The sequence below is a fragment of the Prorops nasuta genome, unplaced genomic scaffold (genome assembly GCF_024137725.1).
Source record: "Prorops nasuta isolate Cenicafe-Biocafe unplaced genomic scaffold, Cenicafe_Pnas_1.2 PNAS00027, whole genome shotgun sequence".
Taxonomy (NCBI): domain Eukaryota; kingdom Metazoa; phylum Arthropoda; class Insecta; order Hymenoptera; family Bethylidae; genus Prorops; species Prorops nasuta.
The window spans coordinates 1,948,716-1,965,854 of NW_027116824.1; the positions used below are offsets into that span (position 1 = coordinate 1,948,716).

The following is a 17,139-nucleotide window of genomic DNA, read 5'->3' on the forward strand; positions in this document are numbered from 1 at the left end:
CAAATTAACGGGGTTACCATTATTGTTTTTAAGTAAGTTGCATTTCGTATTGATAGTTTAATAAACCTGTTCAGTTGTAATATAAACTACTGGATATAATTTGATTGTGAGGGTTTTAATTTTTATTTAACACTATTTAACAATATCCGCATAATGAACAATAGATCATTTAGCTTAAACAAAATAATTAAAGAAGCTGTCATATCAGTGTTTCGATACTATTGTGTCGGCTATAACCTATACGGAACACGCGCGACATACAGTCTTACAACAAAAGATTGCTTTCTTATAATATTGAATTTCATTTACTTTAAAATGTTTTTTTATTATATTCGCTAGATTACAAAGACAATTTAGTAACGTTGTTCCGTCTGTGAAACATATCGTCATACCTAGTATACATCCTTAATAGTACTTTATTTTCCTAAAAATAAGGTTAAGACATTGCATTAATAAGTAATTATAACTCAATTTAATTACTTGACTTATAAAGCTATGCAATTATTGTCTTTTTCATTATATTATTATTATCCCTATATAGTACTATTTTTTAAGTTGTAATACTTAGTAAATGTTAATGAAGGAAGATAAAACCAATTTTCATTATTATGTTAGTTTTTTATTTGTAGATAGATATAAGCCATGGCAACTGTTGAATCACTTGCGGACATAACAGATGTAGCGCAGATTCTAAGACAATGGGAGGAGGAACACAATTTACCAACTTATGATCCTATTCCTACTCTGACAAGACTGGCTGAAATCATAGAATTAGAAACTGAGAATTATCTAAAAATGGATCCAGACCCATTTGATGAGAGACATCCCTCTAGAAGTGATCCAGAATGTAATTTTGGTCATGTTCTAAAAGTACTGTTTAGGAAAGATAATTTTATGACAAAGGTATGAGGATAAAAGATCTTTTTTTCGCTATGTATTAGATTAGATATAATTTTTTATTTTTAGTCTAAGTTTTGTCTTTTTGTAGCTAATAAATGATTACCTGAGGGACACTTATTGGTCTAGAGCAGGAATAGCAGGAAGAGATGTTAGAAAGTTAAACATTGCTGCTTGCCGTTTAATGCTGGATATACTCCCAGGCTTAGAAACTTCAGCTGTATTTCAACCTGATATGGATGGTCTTATTCACAGGTTATTCTCATGGGCAGAGAAAAGTGTAGAACCCTTACAAAGCTATGCTACTGGTCTTTTAGCTGCTGCTATGGAAGTGCAAGACATAGCCACTGGCTTTAGAGAACAAAATGGTAAAATGGTTCCTTTGATGCTAAAGAGGTTGCATAAGTTACAAGAAAAAGCACATGAAGATCGACAAGCAGTTGCCAATTGTCGTCCATTTGCACATTTTGGACAGAGCAGAAGCAACTGTGGTGAAAATGATAATAAAATTATCCCTGGAAAAAGAAAAGCCAGAGACAAAAAAAAAGAAAATGGATTATTGAAGAGCCCTCTTAAAGAATTATTCTATTCAGATGAAGAGGATTTTGGTCAAAATACTGAAGATATACCATTGAGTAAAAAGATAAAAATTGATTCAGATACAGAGCCTAATACTCCAATAAAAAATAATGAAAGCTCATATCCCGAAATTATGTCTCCACCATTGTCTATTCCCAAAACGGTTAATAGCTCTAATCAAATAACTCCATCTAAAAATTCTATACCTACGCGTAATTTTAGTACGAGCGCCAAAGCCAATCTTTCGAAAACTCTTTCCCAAAATAATATGATGTCTTCGTCATTGTTGGAAGGAAACTCTAATTCATCCTGGGCTGAATTAGAGTCTTATGTTATTGGAAATGTTCAAATACATCCACCTACTTTAGCAACACGTCAGATGCTCATATTGAGATATTTAACACCAATGGGGGAGTATCAAGAATTCCTGGGACACGTTTTCGAGCAAAATGCCTTGGATTTAATACTTAAATATATTAATGTTCGCGAAAATAAGGAAAGTAGATTAGCTTTTGAAACTTTGAAATACCTGGCATCCTTGCTTTGTCATAAAAAATTTTCTATTGAATTTTTAAATATGGGTGGCTTGCAGAGGTTGTTGGATGTACCTAGGCCTAGTATAGCCGCAACTGGTGTTTCTATTTGTCTATATTACCTTGCGTATTGCGAGGATGCTATGGAAAGAGTTTGTTTATTACCAAAACATATAATATCTGATTTAGTAACTTACGCCTTATGGCTTCTTGAAAGAAGTCACGACTCGGGAAGATGTCACGCAACCATGTTCTTTGGCTTTTCTTTTCCATTTAAAGCCATTTTAGAAGAATTTGATGTCCAAGATGGTCTAAGAAAATTGTTCAATGTTGTAAGTACTAAAGTGTTCATTGATTGTGAAGTGATTAATGTATTTTAAAAATGCTGGTTTAATATTTATCAATTTTTTCAGATATCAACTTTACCTATTCTAAATATCGAAGAGGAACCTGCCTTAAACGATGACGAGGAATGTGCTTCCAGACAAATTGTAAGACATGTAGCTGTGGCTTTAAAGCGTTATATGGAAGCACATTTACATTTAAAAACCGAGCAACTCCAAAGAGCTGAGAATGTAAGAGCAGAAAAAGATACGTGGCAACCTTCATTACCACCTTATAAGGTTAGTCTCATATCAGCGTCTTGGGCTGCTATTGTAAATTATTAAAATTTTTTTAATTTATTTATAAATATTTTATTTATCATATAGGCCTGTAAATTGAGCACTGAAGAGGTTCAAGCCAAAGTTGAGATTCTACAAGAATTAATGTCAATAAGAACTGTTTGGGCACCAGTTGAAGAACTTCATAGGCTAGGAGGAATAACTCTTTTATTGCAAATCATAGCTTTTGCTCGTGAATGGAATTACAGTGCAAGGTAGGTATATTATAATTATATATTTAAAATTCGACAAAAGTCTCGGGACAGTGAAATATCTCGCTAAATATGCATTTTAGGAATCTTTCAGATGTTTTTGGATTAACCTTAAGGATGGGTGTTGAATGTCATAATGAAGCTCACCTTGAATTTTTCAAAAGGAGCCTCCTATATTTTATTACATATTATTATAATCTATATCAAGAGTTTCCCAAAATACTTTATGAGTTTATAATTTTATTAAATCATTCATGAAGCATTTGATTGTAAAACTAGAAGTAGCTGGTAAAATCCGTATGATTATACTAACGGTCGCACAAATAGTTCAGCAAAATCTGTAAAATTTCAAATTGAAAGATGCCTTGATTAAATGACACATGCAGATAAAATATTTTAGAAAATTCGTGAAATAATTTGCAGAAGTAGATAATCAAAATGGGGATTCCTATTTAAAAAACTTAAGTTAATGTCCAAATGATCTTTCAGTGTCCAATCAATGTTAATCCAAAAACGCCATCTGAAAAGCACATTTTACAAATCCGTCACATTATCCGGCAACGCAAACTAATGATCATCATTTAAAGAGAGAGAGTCTTGCTTGACCAATAGCATATTTCTTTCTAATCGCGATCTTTAATTTTTTGGGATCGAGATCTGTACAAGTCACTTACAGCCCTTTTGTTTCTAAATGCATAGTTTTTGAGCTATTTGACCGACTCGAATACTTTTCCGGACCCTATATCTGTTTATAAAATGTTTCATGCGTAATTATAACATCAATTTTTACAGAATTAATGCTTCATCAAGTGCAGAAACTGTTCGTTCCTGTTTGGATGTAATAGCAATTTGTTCAGTAGTTCCAAAAGTAATGTTATTGCTTTGTGAAAGACTCGACATGCCAGATATGTCAATGACAATGGCAATTAATCTTTTACTGGCAGCTGCCGAATGTGAAATTATAGCAGATGCTGATGTTCAAAGGGCAGCTCTCAGGGCAGTTATTAATTGTGTCTGTGCGCCAATAAACAGGGTATTAATCATAACATAATTTTAGTGTGTGTGTTAAATATACAGAGCAAATTCCAAAAAGTCCCGAAAAGATATATTATAAAAATTGAAAAGTTTAGAGATCCTGTTTTGAATATAAATTTAGTACTTTTAGAAAGCTCTCTCGTGTTTCATTGATTTGTCTTTAAGATGTTTGTTGTAAAACACTCACAGGTTACCTTAATTTTTTATTTTGCAATGATGTATCTTCTCTTGTATAGTCATGTAGCTTATTTCTAACTAAATCACAAAATTATTTCAGTAAATTGACATCTATTAACCAATTTAAAGCTGTATATTTAGGAACTGATTGAGTAGAATCGTTTTAGTTAAACTTTTTACATTTTTGGTATATTAATATTTATTTTTTCTATATGTTTACACACAGTGAAAAGTGCAGAAAGTACGCCGAAACGAAAACGTCGATAGCGATGTGCTACAATAATATGCTTTAAAAAATATTTCATTTAAAATACTCCTTGTGACCTTTACGTGCCAATATTCCACTAAAAATTAGATCAAAGTTGCAATTTATGAAGTTTTTTAAAAATTACATTTATTTATCTAGACAATTTTTTTTAAACGCTAAGTTTTCAAAATATAGAAATGTAAGGATCTTTTTGATACACGTTATGTATTGGTTTATTATTGTATATAGGTTGGAGGCAACGTGGCACGGTATTCAATAACAGGATCAGCTAAGAAAAAAGCCTGTCTTCAAAGTAGTGAAGAGTTGATTGAAAAAGTATGGGAAAGTGTTCGATCGAATAATGGAATTATGGTAAGTATATTGTTTTGTTTTAATCAGCTTGGTTAATTTATAAAAACTGAATAATTATGTATACTTTTTTTCTTATAGATCTTATTACAATTAATGATGGTGAAAACGCCTATAACTGATGCTGACAGTATAAGAGCTTTAGCTTGTCGCGCTTTAGCCGGACTTGCTCGCAGCGAAAAAGTCCGACAAATAATCAGTAAACTCCCTATGTTTACTGATGGTCAAATCCAATCATTGATGAAAGATCCTATTTTACAAGAAAAAAGACAAGAACACGTAATGTTTCAAAAATATGCTTTGGAATTAATGGAGAGAGTTTCCGGTAAAGCTAAACCTACCGGAGCTGAATATGAAATTTCTTTAGTTAGCTTGCACAGAGTAAAATCAAATTTTTATAACTAACACTTTATCATATAAATCACTTATTTAATGTAATATTTTTAATCGTAATAATCTTCATTTACAGGCAAACGTTGTAGCTCAAACTAGAATACAATATAATGAACAACAGCTAAATCAATTAATTTATCAACATTTAGTTTCAAAGGGAATGACTGAAACAGCAGCGACATTACACAGAGAGGCTAATTTGGATTCTGCAGTTATGAAGCCTCTAATAACATATCAACCGTTCACGTACAGAAGCCCAGCGCCATCCGTAAGTTCATATTAAAATAACTGAAAATAATAACAGGAGTGAGTACTGTTAATTGTATTAAATAAATAATCAATTGCTTTTGTTAATAGATAAGAAATGGCTTTTCACCTGGAGCTCCAGTTAATTTATATAATACGAACAGGTGCAATCAAAGAGAAAGTGTTTGTAGAAATAATACCACACCAACTTCTTCGCCTAGGTTTATTTCACATTCCGGTTCTGGTTCTGGCCCAGCTTTATCAAATAGTACCAATAATATCCGACTGAAGCTGGGAGACTGCCTTAATGCTAATGCTAACACTATGAATCAGCCAATTAAACTACAGATCAATCAAAAGTATATTATTTTTTTATAAAAATAGTTTGAATTTGCAAATTTTTATTGAATTTTTTCTTTTCCTTTTATACAGAAAATCAAGTCAATTAGATAAGACACCTACGTCAAATTTTTCAACAAATTGCCAAACAACGTTGCAGCAAATGAGTTGTAGATCATTGCAGAAACAAATTTCAAGGGATCCTGGAGGGTCTGGGGGTACGCAGTCTTCTGGAGGAGTAGCTACTTCAAATTTATCCACAATTACTCTCGATTCTATCATAACTGAATACCTAACCAATCAACATGCTCTCTGTAAAAATCCTATGGTAACATGTCCACAGTTTAATCTTTTTGAGTAAGTATAATAATATTATAAATCCGTCAATATTTTCCATTTTTTTTAAACTTACATTTTGTGCAAAAAAGGCCTCATAAGTGTCCAGATCCATGTACAAAGAATTCTATACCTACAAATTTAACTGTAAGATTATCGAGAAGATCATTAGGAATGGATGGACGAAGATTAGATAGGAGATATATTTATAGTCGTTTTTGCCCAATTAAAACTTTCCGTCCGACAGATGTGGATGGCTCCTTCACCTGTTGCACGTTTTCAGTACGTAATAAAACAAATTACTTAACCCACTACATTATTTTTGTTGTTTAACTGATTTGAATTTCAGCATTGCCAACAATACCTCTTATTGGGTACATATGCTGGCGATGTGAAAATGTTTAATACTCATACTGGAATGGAAGAGGCTACTTATCAGTGCCATGAATCTTATTTGCATCACATGGAATGTAATCAGAAGGGAACATTGCTTTTAACATCAACTTCTTGGAGAACCCCAATGTCTGCTCTCTGGAGTATAGGACCTTTCTTTGATATGAGATTGCCTTTAGAAAATGAAGATTATGTTGAATTTGGTAAATTGCAAGATAGAATAATTGGTACTCAAAATGAAAGTGCCACTGTAAGTTATTATATCATTAATTAATGTTTGTAGATTTCTCTTAAGCTATTTGGCTCTTTATCAATAAATAATTTTATTTTGCAGATTTATGATATACCAACTGGAACATTGTTAACAACTCTCACACCTTCAATTTCCAATCAATATACGAAAAACCGCGCTACTTTTAGTATGAACGATGAGCTAGTACTTAGCGATGGTATATTATGGGATGTAAATTCAGGAAAAGAAGTTCACAAGTTCGACAAGCTCAATCAGACTTTAAATGGAGTTTTCCATCCAAATGGTACGGAAGTCGTATCAAATACGGAAGTTTGGGACCTGCGAACTTTTCACTTATTAAAAACGGTACCGACTCTGGATCAGATGGAAGTTATTTTCTCACCTATTAACAATATAATTTATGCTGTCCCGCTGGATCAGGAAAGCGATGATGGATCTCATTATATTACGTCTTTCAAAACACTGGATGCATTAGATTATAATAATATTGGTAATAAGATATTATACACATTTAAGGAAGTTTAAATTAATGAATAGCTTAATAATTTAAACGATAAATACAATTTTAGCGACCTTCGATGTGAAAAGAGGAATTTATGATCTTGCTTGTAATAAATTTGATACGCAAATCGCAATTGTAGAAAACCAAGGAGATTTTGATAGTATACAAGAATCTTGCGTGAGATTATACGATGTAGGTCGCAAAAGGGATGATGAAGATGAAGCTGAAGAAGATGATGATGAGGAAGATTTGGATGCAAGTGATGATGGGTCGAACTCTGGATCTGACGATAATAACGCTGATGGTATCGAATAGTTTTAATATATACATACATATGATTAATTAATTAATTTCAAAATTTTTATTATAAATGGTGGTGTAAATCCTTAGATGGTGATACCGCTGATGCTGCAGCTGAGGATAATGAAGGAGATAATGACCAAAATGGTCATGATGACAACGATGATGATGATGATGATGATGATGGTGTAGATGGAGACGACTTCAATGATGATGATATCAGCGATGTTAGTGTTACTCCATATGATTATTCTGATCCCTCACTTTCAGATTTGGAAGACATTGAAATCTTATTTTCATAAGAGTAGCTTACATTATAAATGTACGGGTTTTTACAAAAAAACAACAAGTTCATCTAGAATTTATCGATGAAAAATGAAGCATTCGTCATCTTATCTCAATCGCTACTGTAACGACGTATTATATAAAGACAAGAAAATGCTTTTTTCATGTTAAAGTCTTATACAAGCGTTATGTAGAAACAAATTTATGTTAATTTACAACAGCGATTTGGAGATATATATACATATATATAAGTAAGAACAAATAAAAGAATTGTATGTATTTTAATTGTTGATCATATGCTAGTATGGCTACTGTCTTATTCCTAGTATTCCAAAAAGGTAGTTCTTTCACTGAACAATGCGATTTTGAAATAAGTTCTGTGGAAAACTTACTTAAAAATTATATATTTGTAATATTTAATCATTTTAACAAAATGTGCTTTAAGTAGAACACATCTTCATATTATAATTTTTAACTTTGCTTTTGTTTGGTTTCTTAACTCATAATGTATGTTTAAATAAAAAATTATTTACAATATATATAAAGATGAATATGTAATTAAATACCTTCGTAAATATTTACCAACATCTTTCAAAAATTAGTTCTTACTATGTTGGAAACTAAATTACACATAGATTCTGCTAAAAAAACAATTATTTTCACACAGATTTATTGGATAGAAGAGATAGTATTACATATTTTTTCTTTAACTTTATTTATTCTAACAAAAATTGTATGTATTTTTCTATAAACTTATACTGATTTTTCATTGGTATAAGCTTTATTCATCTTCAGTTGGTGGTGGTGAGTAATGCTTCAAATTACACAAAACATAAGTAGGAGTAGCCAAAATTCCAACAGTTATAAATATTGCATGTACTACTTTTTCCTGCAATATAACAAATATTAATTATTATTTATTTTAAATGTCATTATACAAAAAAAATCCTAATCTACCATAGGTGCTAACAGATAAATTATATAATTATCTGAACAATTTAGTTTGGTAAAAGAATCATAAGTCAGTAGTTAATAAACAGATAATGAGATATTTTATAAAGTTTAGAAAAAAAAAATAAATTTTTTATTACATAATTTTACTAGCTTTTAGGTTACTTACGGGAAATGAAACTCTTTCTCTTGGGTAAGCCCAAATACTACTACCGTTGTTATGCCTAACTTGTAGGGCAAGCATATTTTTCCCTACAAGTGTAGTTTTCTTAATTACATTTCGTGTTACGAACATTCTAGTTTCTGATTTTTTCGCCCTTCACGTTGTAGCAAATATTTTTTTAACAAAATGTATTATCCGTAACTACGGTCGCAAATTGACTATCGTATTAAACTATTGTTTTACGCATGCTCCAGGCTCCTTCTCCTCCCGGATTCCACCAATGTTGCCAGAGTTGGCTCTTTTGCAGTTAAAACACAATCACTTATCTCATGTAGATGTGGGCTTGTAGTTCGTGCATGTATCCCTCTCCACTCGGCTGTTTGGCTGCAAAAAAGCCAATTCTGGCATCACTGGCTCCCATCTCTTCATCCCTACCCAAAGCCATATCAATTGATGTGTTCTTAAATTAAACTTTCTCATTTTCCATTTTCCATTTTAATTACTTTCTACATTTTCTTTTGATTTATTTTGTTATTACTTTAGTTCATAATTTATAAATAAAACTAGATTAAAAATTTAATTTTGTTTATTATTTCCAATTACATAATGGAAGGATTCAAATAAAAATTTAAAGTTTCTAAATTACTCTTATTGTATTTACTTTTAAAAATTTAATTGGTTTTAAAGATATGGATATCTGAGAGAGAGAGAAAGATAAAATACTTTATATAAGTGTAGCTTTAAACATTATCAGTAGAAACTCTTATACCATATCTTGCTCACAAGGAACAGAATTTAAACAAATAAGAAACCTTTTTTTCTTATTTTAAAGTAGGTTCTTTTTTTCTGATTTAATTTTTGTTCAGTAACAAATAAATGATATTGTTATAAAGAATCATAATATTTATTTCTCATTATCTATTTTCTTGTTAGATGACTTTGCAATGGGGTATTGTAGGAGCAGGAAAAATCTCACATGATTTTGTGACTGCTGTACATATATTACCTAAAGAAGAACATGAAGTAATAGCTGTAGCAGCTCAGCAACTGGCAAGATCAGAAGAATTTGCTAAACTTCATAAGATAAAACGAGCGTATGACCAATATACCAAATTAGCCAAGGACAAAGATATTGGTAAGCTTTATATTATGACATTTAAAATATTCAATTATAATGAACAATTTCTTACCATTTATGTTTTATTGTTTTCAGAGATTGTTTATATTGGAAATTTAAATCCACAGCATTTTGAAGTTGTAAAAATGATGTTAAATAGTGGAAAACATGTTCTTTGTGAAAAACCGATGACTATGAATTACAAACAAACTAGTGAATTGATAAAAATAGCAAAAGAGAAAAAATTATTTTTGATGGAAGCTATATGGAGCAGATGCTTTCCGACATATGATATTATTAAGAGAGAAATTGAGTCTGGCAATATTGGAGATGTTCATCAAGTAATAGCCTCATTTGGATTTGCTATGACTGAAGTCCAAAGACTTAAGTATGTAATGATTAATTAATTTAAACTATAATTCTATGAATCAAACATTAATTATTTAATTTTTAGTCAGAAAAAATTAGGAGGTGGTACAATTTTAGATCTTGGTGTATACTGTTTACAATTTTTGCTCTTGGTTTTTGGTAATGAAGAACCTGAGAAGATTAAAGCAACAGGCTTTGTTAACAATGATGGAGTAGATGTATCTACTTCTGCTACTCTTTTATTTAAAGGAAACCGAACTGCTACTGTGCTGACTCATTCTTTGGTTAATCTTCCTAATGAAGCAATAGTGATAGGAACTAAAGGAATAATCAAAGTACCACTTTTCTGGTGTCCTCCAAAAGTAGAACTACCAAGTGGTACCATTAATAAACCACTTCCAAAACCTGGACTGTCTATGAATTTTGTAAATAGTGCTGGATTATGTTATGAAGCCAGTGAAGTTCGTGCTTGTATTAGGAAAGGTATTTTAACATTCCTCTTTTGAATGTTATTAATAAATAAGTTTTGTTTAATTCTTCATTTCTTAAAGGTCTACTTGAAAGTCCAAAAGTGTCACATGAAACTTCTTTATTAATTGCCAAATTAGAAGATGAGCTTCGTAAACAGTTAGGAGTTGAATATCCAGAGGATAAATATTAAAGATGTAGCAGCAAAGAATGATATCACAAATATAAAAATTATTTCTATAACTGTATTATCTTTTTTGAAAAATATTGCCATTTAGCACCATTTGTTATCTATTAAACAATATATCTACAAATAAATAGTTGATTAATATAAAGCATACTCACAGATTATTTAAGAGCTCAAGTGTATGTTTATGTTCTATTCCTTCAAGCCATAATTTCATCAATTCTTCATGTTTACATCTAAGCAACTGTTTGCATGCATTTAAGTTTTCTTTCACTTCATGAATCTTTTCTCTGGCTGCAGTAACTCTTCCAGAGAGTGTACTGAATATCTAAGAGGATGTAATAATGGTTTTATATTAGCTATTTGTATAGATGATATATCTTAACATAAAGACAAAACTTACATGCATGACCTCAGTAAGATCTTGATCATGATAAGATACTAATTCATCTAATCGTAAATCACTGCGTTTATATTCCTTTTCAAGCTTAGCTTTTTCTACTTCCCTTTGTTCATTAGTTTCACTAGCAGAAAGTGCTCTAATTACTGATATTAAAAGTCCACTCTAAAATAATATGAAATTATACAAAAGATTTTAGGCTAAAGATAAATTTAATTAATACAAAACATTAACATATAATTCAAATATTTTTTTGTAGCAATAACAAAAAATAACACGCACTGTTTCTTTAGCTGATTTTATTCCTCTCGGAGGTTTAATAGGAGGCGTTGCATTCATTCTTTTATCAACTTCTAATAATTGTAAGACTATAAACATAAGACTTAATGGAAAAAATAAAAGGCTCCTTCTCTCTTTCACAGATTCTGCATTTTGCACTATTTTGACATTGTTCAGGTTATGATTTTAAGGTTATCCTAAAAACAACAATGTTCAGTGGCACAGTCACAAGCAACGTCAAATTTATACATATGTATAGTACAATGACCGCCACTAAATGGCCTGCAAGATTTTTTTGATGGGTTTAAGAACCATACCTCCCCATGGATTTTTCCCCGCCTGGACTAGTGTCTACATTGAGTGACTGGAAAGAGTATAGGGTATTCTTAATTAAACAAATTGTCATTAAAATTTATATCAAGACTTAAGACTAATTTAAAGTGGGCATACGTCATTTTATTGATAATAATTATAAATTTCAATATAAACTAAAGCTACATGTAATTTACAGATATTATTCACTTTCAGAACCGCTGTCGCCACTTCCGCTACCACTGCCACTTCCACTACCACTACCGCTTCCACTTCCACTTCCGCTTCCACTAGGACTAGCGGAACGAGAGCGAGATTTTGACTTAGATCTAGATTTTGACCTAGATCTTGACCTAGACGGTGATTTGACAGGAGAAGCTGATCTAGATCGTGAGAGTGATTTTGAACGTGAACGGGATTTAGAGGAATTTCTCGATTGTGGGCTGCCAGATCTGGATCTTGATTTACTATGCGATTTGCTACGAGATTTATCAGGAGATCTAGATGGAGAGTGTGACGCTGAGCGAGATCTAGATCTAGATCTTGATCGAGATTTGGATTTAGATTTTGACCTGGAACCAGATTTTCTACTGGAAGCATGTGAGGAAGCTCTGGAAGATGGCCGAGATTCAGCTTCATTTTCTGATCCAGCTGAAAATAGGTTGGCAACATAAAAACAATAAAATCGAATAATAAATTAAAACATGAAAATATCATTAATTGATTGAAACCTTTTTCATCTGCTTTTTCAGCTTCTTGCTGAGTTTCTTCTTCTTCTTCTTCTTCATCCTCTTCTTCATCTTCATCTTCTTCACCAGGAGGTTCAAGCTGCTTCTCCCTGTATCTTTGTAATCTATATTCGTTGGCGTTAAGCGGTCGATGCCTAACTATAAGCCGTGTATTGTTCGGTTGTTGCCCTGCTTTCTGACGACGTTTACTAAGTCGTACTCGAGTCTCCAGTTCATTATAATAGACCTAAAAGTTTAAACATTATGTAACTAATTTATTTTTATACTGTTAATATTACTATTTCCCTATCATGTACATAATACATACTCCATCTTGACGCATAACAAGGAAGTAATTTTCTTCATATCCTTTTGATGCTTTACTTTTTACATTCCAATTATATTCTCTTGCCATTTTATACTCATATTCTTCGTCATCCGCATAAAAAATTCCTGCAGTAAAGTCTCGCCGCCGCTTTTCTAATGTTTCTTCCAATGGCAAAAAGTAAGCAACAAACTGCTCCCCACTTTCATCCATAACTCCTCTAAAAAATTAAGTTTTTAGAGTATATTATGTTCAAATTAAAATATTAATTTTCCTACAGCTCAACTATTAATTAAATCTACCTAATCATAGCCTGTGACATTTCCTCTATTTGGGCTGGTACTGAGCGTCCTGCTGGTGCAGGATCCGAGTCAAATATTACTTGTGCACATGGGTATTTCCAAAGCTAAAAACAATATTATTTGATTAAAAAAAAAAAAAAAACGATTTTGCTTATAAAAATAAAGAAAGCAAAAAGAATTACCTTGAAGTCAGGATAAACTGGTAAAACTTCAACAGGTACTACATTAGGTTTGCTGTAATGCTTTGTAATATCTTTTTTATTATCCTCAAATGTTTTTTCAATTGCCTTTATTTGGCTATCACGATCCATATATAATGTTTCTTCCTAAAATAGGTATTTCCTTATATAACTTAGTATCCATTAATTCATTTGTTTGACCAATTTTCAACCAAATTATATATTACTTACCTTAAAGTTCTTCTTAATACTGAAACCAACTTTAGCTTCAACCTTATCCACAGTTTGCGGCTGAAATCTAGTCTGTTCTGTAGAAATATATTCTGTACGTCTAAGCCAAGAAACACTTCTAGCATGATGGCGAGATCTTTTTGAGTCCTGTGGAGTAAGAACATCCTCCTCAAGTAACTTTTCATCAGCTGGATCCAGCTGAGCATTTAGGTCACATGCATATGTATCTTTGTTGATCAAATCAATTTCTACTCCCAAATCATGTTCAGTTAATACATCATATTTATAATTTCTTTCCAAAGATGTTGGATTATATTGAATAAATCTAAAAAGATTATTTATTTTATAGATTTTTCAGAAAAGTAAATTATAGCCATTGAGGCTTAAAACTTACCTAGTAGATTCAAATGGATATGCTATGAATTTTGGATCAAATGGTATATCTGGTAGAGTGTTACAATATTTAACTCTGCATATTAGCTCAGATCTGAAAATAAGTAATTACTAACTTAAATACTGGAAAACTGCACATTGCAGAAATTAGGTTAGGTGTGTATAATCTTTTTATTTACCTTTTTTCGGTTGGCCTTACGCCACGTTTATCCCTATCTGATTGATTTCCATTTGTTTGAATTGTAGGAGCCATTATTAAAGCTTTATTAAAAATGATTTGATATAGTAAAATAACTACCGCCCTCCATCACCATATCACAGCGCACTGACAGGCTGTCCAGCATACACATATGCATATAGACAAACACATGCATAATATAGTACACATAAAAATAATTCTCAAAATGGCACCCACTCAACTAGAGGGAGAGAGAAAGATCCAAAAGTATCCAACTATCGAAATCCAACACCAATTAAGTGATGCCAGTGATGCCACTATGATGTAAACTATGTAAAGATTCCACGCACTACTTGAATATGCTGAGGTTGAGAGATGGTAGTCCGGGTAGTCGCCGTCGGTAGAGGGTTAGGGACGTTAGGGACAGGGTTGCCGTTGACAGTGGGAGTAGTGGGAGTGGGACCGGATGGGACTAGTGGGTGGGAGGAGAATGCTACTAGTTATACATATGCTACTCCTATAATCCTAACATTCTTAAACCTATTGAAGTGGTGAATAAATTTTGTAAAGTATATTTATTAATATTTTCTTTATTTTTGAGGTCTTTTATTGATTTTATCGGTAGAAAATGCATGGTTTAAAATAATATTGATAAAAGGAAGCAGCGAATGATACAATATTCTATAAAACTTCTTCAGGACTCAATTTTTACATTAACTTTAAAACATTTCAAAAATCGGCAAAAACAATTATGAATTATTATTTTCAGTTTTCATGTAAAAATTAAGTTACATATTTTAATATAGACACTTGCAACAGTAATGTTAAAACAGCGTAGGAAAAATTGATTTTTTCAAAATCCTAAAATGAAAATTATATCCGTAATGTATATTATATAATTATTGTGTTTATCATTTGTGTGTTATTTTAATGCATACAATTTGTGTTTACAAGTGATTTATTTATTATTAACAAAGTACGATTTAATTATATGTATATACGAATTAGGGAAAAAGGCAAGGAGATTTGCTTATAAAAGACAAAGGATGCGAAACGTTTGTTTGTAGTTTCTAAGATAAATTATAGCCATATTTGAATTACGCGGAATAAAAACAGCGGCGACTTATAGGAGTTGGAGTTAGGAGTCAATCGGTTGCGCAGAGAAACCTGATTGGTGAATAGAGCGGCACTGTCATATGACGAAGCTGCGTGGCATCATGGGAAACGGATTGCAATTTTGCATCATGGCGGTGAAGTGAACCAAAGTCGCGGTATAGTACTCTAAGAAAATGTACTTTTATTAGTCGCACAAGCCTTTTTACTATAATTTTAATTAACACGACAGTAATATATATTCGAGCTACTCCGGACTGTACACATTAGATGTAAATATGAGTGTAACGACACACATTGTTGTATCAAAGGTGACACTTTGTAGCTTCCTGTGGTGTTTAAGCACGTATGGCAGAGACTAGAATCGAAGATAAGGGAATTCCGCTGCTCTTAAGCGATAAGTAATACCAATTGAACTTACCACGACAAAGTAGTGATGTTTTGGTCACGTCACCTTAACAGTGAAAACGTAAGTTTTCCATGAAAATAAATGCATTCTGCGAAAATCAACGTATCGTGTAGGCGCGTATTTCGGTAGTCAAAGGCAATATGTGGATTTTTCTTGGGTGCGATCTGCAAGTTCCATTTCTCACGTTTACCCTAATGCTTTTAACCCTAAGATAACCTCGACCTCGTAGTATGCTGCTTTAACCTATGACCTCTTACCGCTTTCTTTAAACTCATTCGTGATCACCGAAATCGTAATTCACGAATAGACATCTTAAAATGAACCTCCATTATACCAGCGATCGTTAGGAGATCAAGTTTTTCTGGTTATTGTGAAAAAAAATACATATTTTAATTTGCATTTGCCAAGAATAGCTTTTAGCTCATATTTTCACCTTTACCAAATAAACGCCTTCTTGTAAATATTATAAATTTGCACCCTTCAGTGAAACAAGATACAATGGTTCAGTATTACAAATTTTTATTATAATTAGATTTTCTTCTACAATTGTTAAATCTATAATATTTCAGGATACTTATAATCATATTTTAACTAATATATCTAGAATAATATTTAGGTGGTATTGATGAAAAGTTAACAATTAATATACTAAGCAAGTTTTCATGAGTGCCATTTATAAACTGCACTTTAGCAGTACAGTTGAATCTTAATAAGGTGAATTACCAAAGAAATAAGAATGCTTTAGATCTTATTAAGTTTCAACTTACCAAAGTTTATAATTAGAGATGTTTAGGATTTGTAATTCAATTCTTCCATAGAAGCTCAAATGTGTATCTTGAATTTCACATCATACCTTACAAGATCTCAAAATATGCTGTATGGATAGAAGTTAAAGCATTTATTATGATATGAAAATGTAATAATTAACCAAACTCTCTATTTTTTTTTAATGGAATTAGTTTATTAATTTTATTCATTTTTCCTTTAATTTACCTATCCTACTAGAGTAGATCAGTCTTTCTATTTCTTTTTTGTTATATTAAAAGTTTAATTTATTTTTTACATAGTAAAAAAATATGCTTTATGATCATTTATAAGAAAATGAGGCCACAGCTGCACCCAAATAAACTCATTTGCATGCAATAAGGCTGCTTTTAATAGAGTTCTTAACAAGCTTTTAATTTGAGAGTAATTCAATTAGTTTATCAATGCTTTATTAAGAGATACTTATTGATACTGATTTGTTTTCTAATTTTATTAATATTGTGTTTTTCCTT

The 17,139-nt window shown here is 31.5% G+C and overlaps 5 protein-coding genes across 6 annotated transcripts in view; 3 read left to right on the forward strand and 2 right to left on the reverse strand.

The window, feature by feature from the left end:
• Positions 1-26: 26 nt before the first annotated feature.
• mahj (LisH and WD40 domain-containing protein mahjong) lies at positions 27-8,295 on the forward strand. The gene is made up of 16 exons (XM_066741978.1): positions 27-106; positions 630-903; positions 989-2,341; positions 2,423-2,632; positions 2,720-2,886; positions 3,676-3,916; positions 4,592-4,714; positions 4,793-5,092; positions 5,181-5,372; positions 5,462-5,709; positions 5,783-6,046; positions 6,118-6,307; positions 6,375-6,668; positions 6,753-7,161; positions 7,241-7,477; positions 7,564-8,295. The coding sequence occupies exons 2-16, from the start codon at positions 643-645 to the stop codon at positions 7,773-7,775; spliced, it is 4,701 nt and encodes a 1,566-aa protein (XP_066598075.1). The 5' UTR covers positions 27-106; positions 630-642; the 3' UTR covers positions 7,776-8,295.
• A 116-nt stretch (positions 8,296-8,411) lies between these two features.
• Sec8 (Secretory 8) lies at positions 8,412-11,948 on the reverse strand. 2 transcript variants are annotated; one of them, XM_066741981.1, is made up of 4 exons: positions 11,696-11,948; positions 11,417-11,578; positions 11,172-11,341; positions 8,412-8,647 (listed from the first exon to the last, which is right to left on the reverse strand). In XM_066741981.1, the coding sequence occupies exons 1-4, from the start codon at positions 11,789-11,791 to the stop codon at positions 8,638-8,640; spliced, it is 438 nt and encodes a 145-aa protein (XP_066598078.1). In that variant the 5' UTR covers positions 11,792-11,948; the 3' UTR covers positions 8,412-8,637. The 2 variants fall into 2 exon arrangements, 1 of the variants encoding a protein (XP_066598078.1); XR_010824129.1 differs by lacking the exons at positions 11,172-11,341; positions 11,417-11,578; positions 11,696-11,948 and adding an exon at positions 8,879-9,087.
• LOC136782509 (trans-1,2-dihydrobenzene-1,2-diol dehydrogenase-like) lies at positions 9,547-11,184 on the forward strand. Its single transcript, XM_066741980.1, has 5 exons — positions 9,547-9,703; positions 9,806-10,007; positions 10,086-10,377; positions 10,444-10,841; positions 10,910-11,184. Exons 2-5 carry the CDS (start codon positions 9,806-9,808, stop codon positions 11,017-11,019), a joined length of 1,002 nt encoding a protein of 333 aa, XP_066598077.1. The 5' UTR covers positions 9,547-9,703; the 3' UTR covers positions 11,020-11,184.
• Positions 11,949-12,132: 184 nt separating the features above from the next.
• On the reverse strand, positions 12,133-14,743 carry atms (RNA polymerase II-associated factor 1-like protein antimeros). The gene is made up of 8 exons (XM_066741927.1): positions 14,342-14,743; positions 14,164-14,256; positions 13,770-14,094; positions 13,542-13,685; positions 13,360-13,463; positions 13,061-13,277; positions 12,736-12,979; positions 12,133-12,655 (listed from the first exon to the last, which is right to left on the reverse strand). Exons 1-8 carry the CDS (start codon positions 14,413-14,415, stop codon positions 12,207-12,209), a joined length of 1,650 nt encoding a protein of 549 aa, XP_066598024.1. The 5' UTR covers positions 14,416-14,743; the 3' UTR covers positions 12,133-12,206.
• Positions 14,744-15,614: 871 nt separating this feature from the next.
• LOC136782572 (uncharacterized) overlaps positions 15,615-17,139 on the forward strand; it is a 34,492-nt gene continuing 32,967 nt past the window's right edge. Inside the window, exon 1 of the mRNA XM_066742081.1 lies at positions 15,615-15,922. The gene's annotated coding sequence lies outside the window, so the exon portion shown is untranslated. The remainder of the gene's footprint in view (positions 15,923-17,139) is intronic.

Bases quoted from the DNA above. Each gene is read 5' to 3' on its own strand.
- LOC136782509 (XM_066741980.1), top strand. From the start codon at position 9,806: ATGACTTTGCAATGGGGTATTGTAGGAGCAGGAAAAATCTCACATGAT. The intron at 10,008-10,085 runs GTAAGCTTTATA...TATTGTTTTCAG, and splicing joins AGCCAAGGACAAAGATATTG to AGATTGTTTATATTGGAAAT. The intron at 10,378-10,443 runs GTATGTAATGAT...TTTAATTTTTAG, and splicing joins ACTGAAGTCCAAAGACTTAA to TCAGAAAAAATTAGGAGGTG.
- atms (XM_066741927.1), bottom strand. From the start codon at position 14,415: ATGGCTCCTACAATTCAAACAAATGGAAATCAATCAGATAGGGATAAA. The intron at 13,464-13,541 runs GTAATTCTTTTT...TATTGTTTTTAG, and splicing joins CAGTTTATCCTGACTTCAAG to CTTTGGAAATACCCATGTGC. The intron at 13,278-13,359 runs GTAGATTTAATT...TTAATTTTTTAG, and splicing joins ATGTCACAGGCTATGATTAG to AGGAGTTATGGATGAAAGTG.
- Sec8 (XM_066741981.1), bottom strand. From the start codon at position 11,791: ATGTTTATAGTCTTACAATTATTAGAAGTTGATAAAAGAATGAATGCA. The intron at 11,579-11,695 runs GTGCGTGTTATT...ATATTATTTTAG, and splicing joins TAAAATCAGCTAAAGAAACA to AGTGGACTTTTAATATCAGT. The intron at 11,342-11,416 runs GTAAGTTTTGTC...ACATCCTCTTAG, and splicing joins ATCTTACTGAGGTCATGCAT to ATATTCAGTACACTCTCTGG.
- mahj (XM_066741978.1), top strand. From the start codon at position 643: ATGGCAACTGTTGAATCACTTGCGGACATAACAGATGTAGCGCAGATT. The intron at 5,710-5,782 runs GTATATTATTTT...CCTTTTATACAG, and splicing joins AAACTACAGATCAATCAAAA to AAAATCAAGTCAATTAGATA. The intron at 7,162-7,240 runs GTAATAAGATAT...ATACAATTTTAG, and splicing joins ATTAGATTATAATAATATTG to CGACCTTCGATGTGAAAAGA.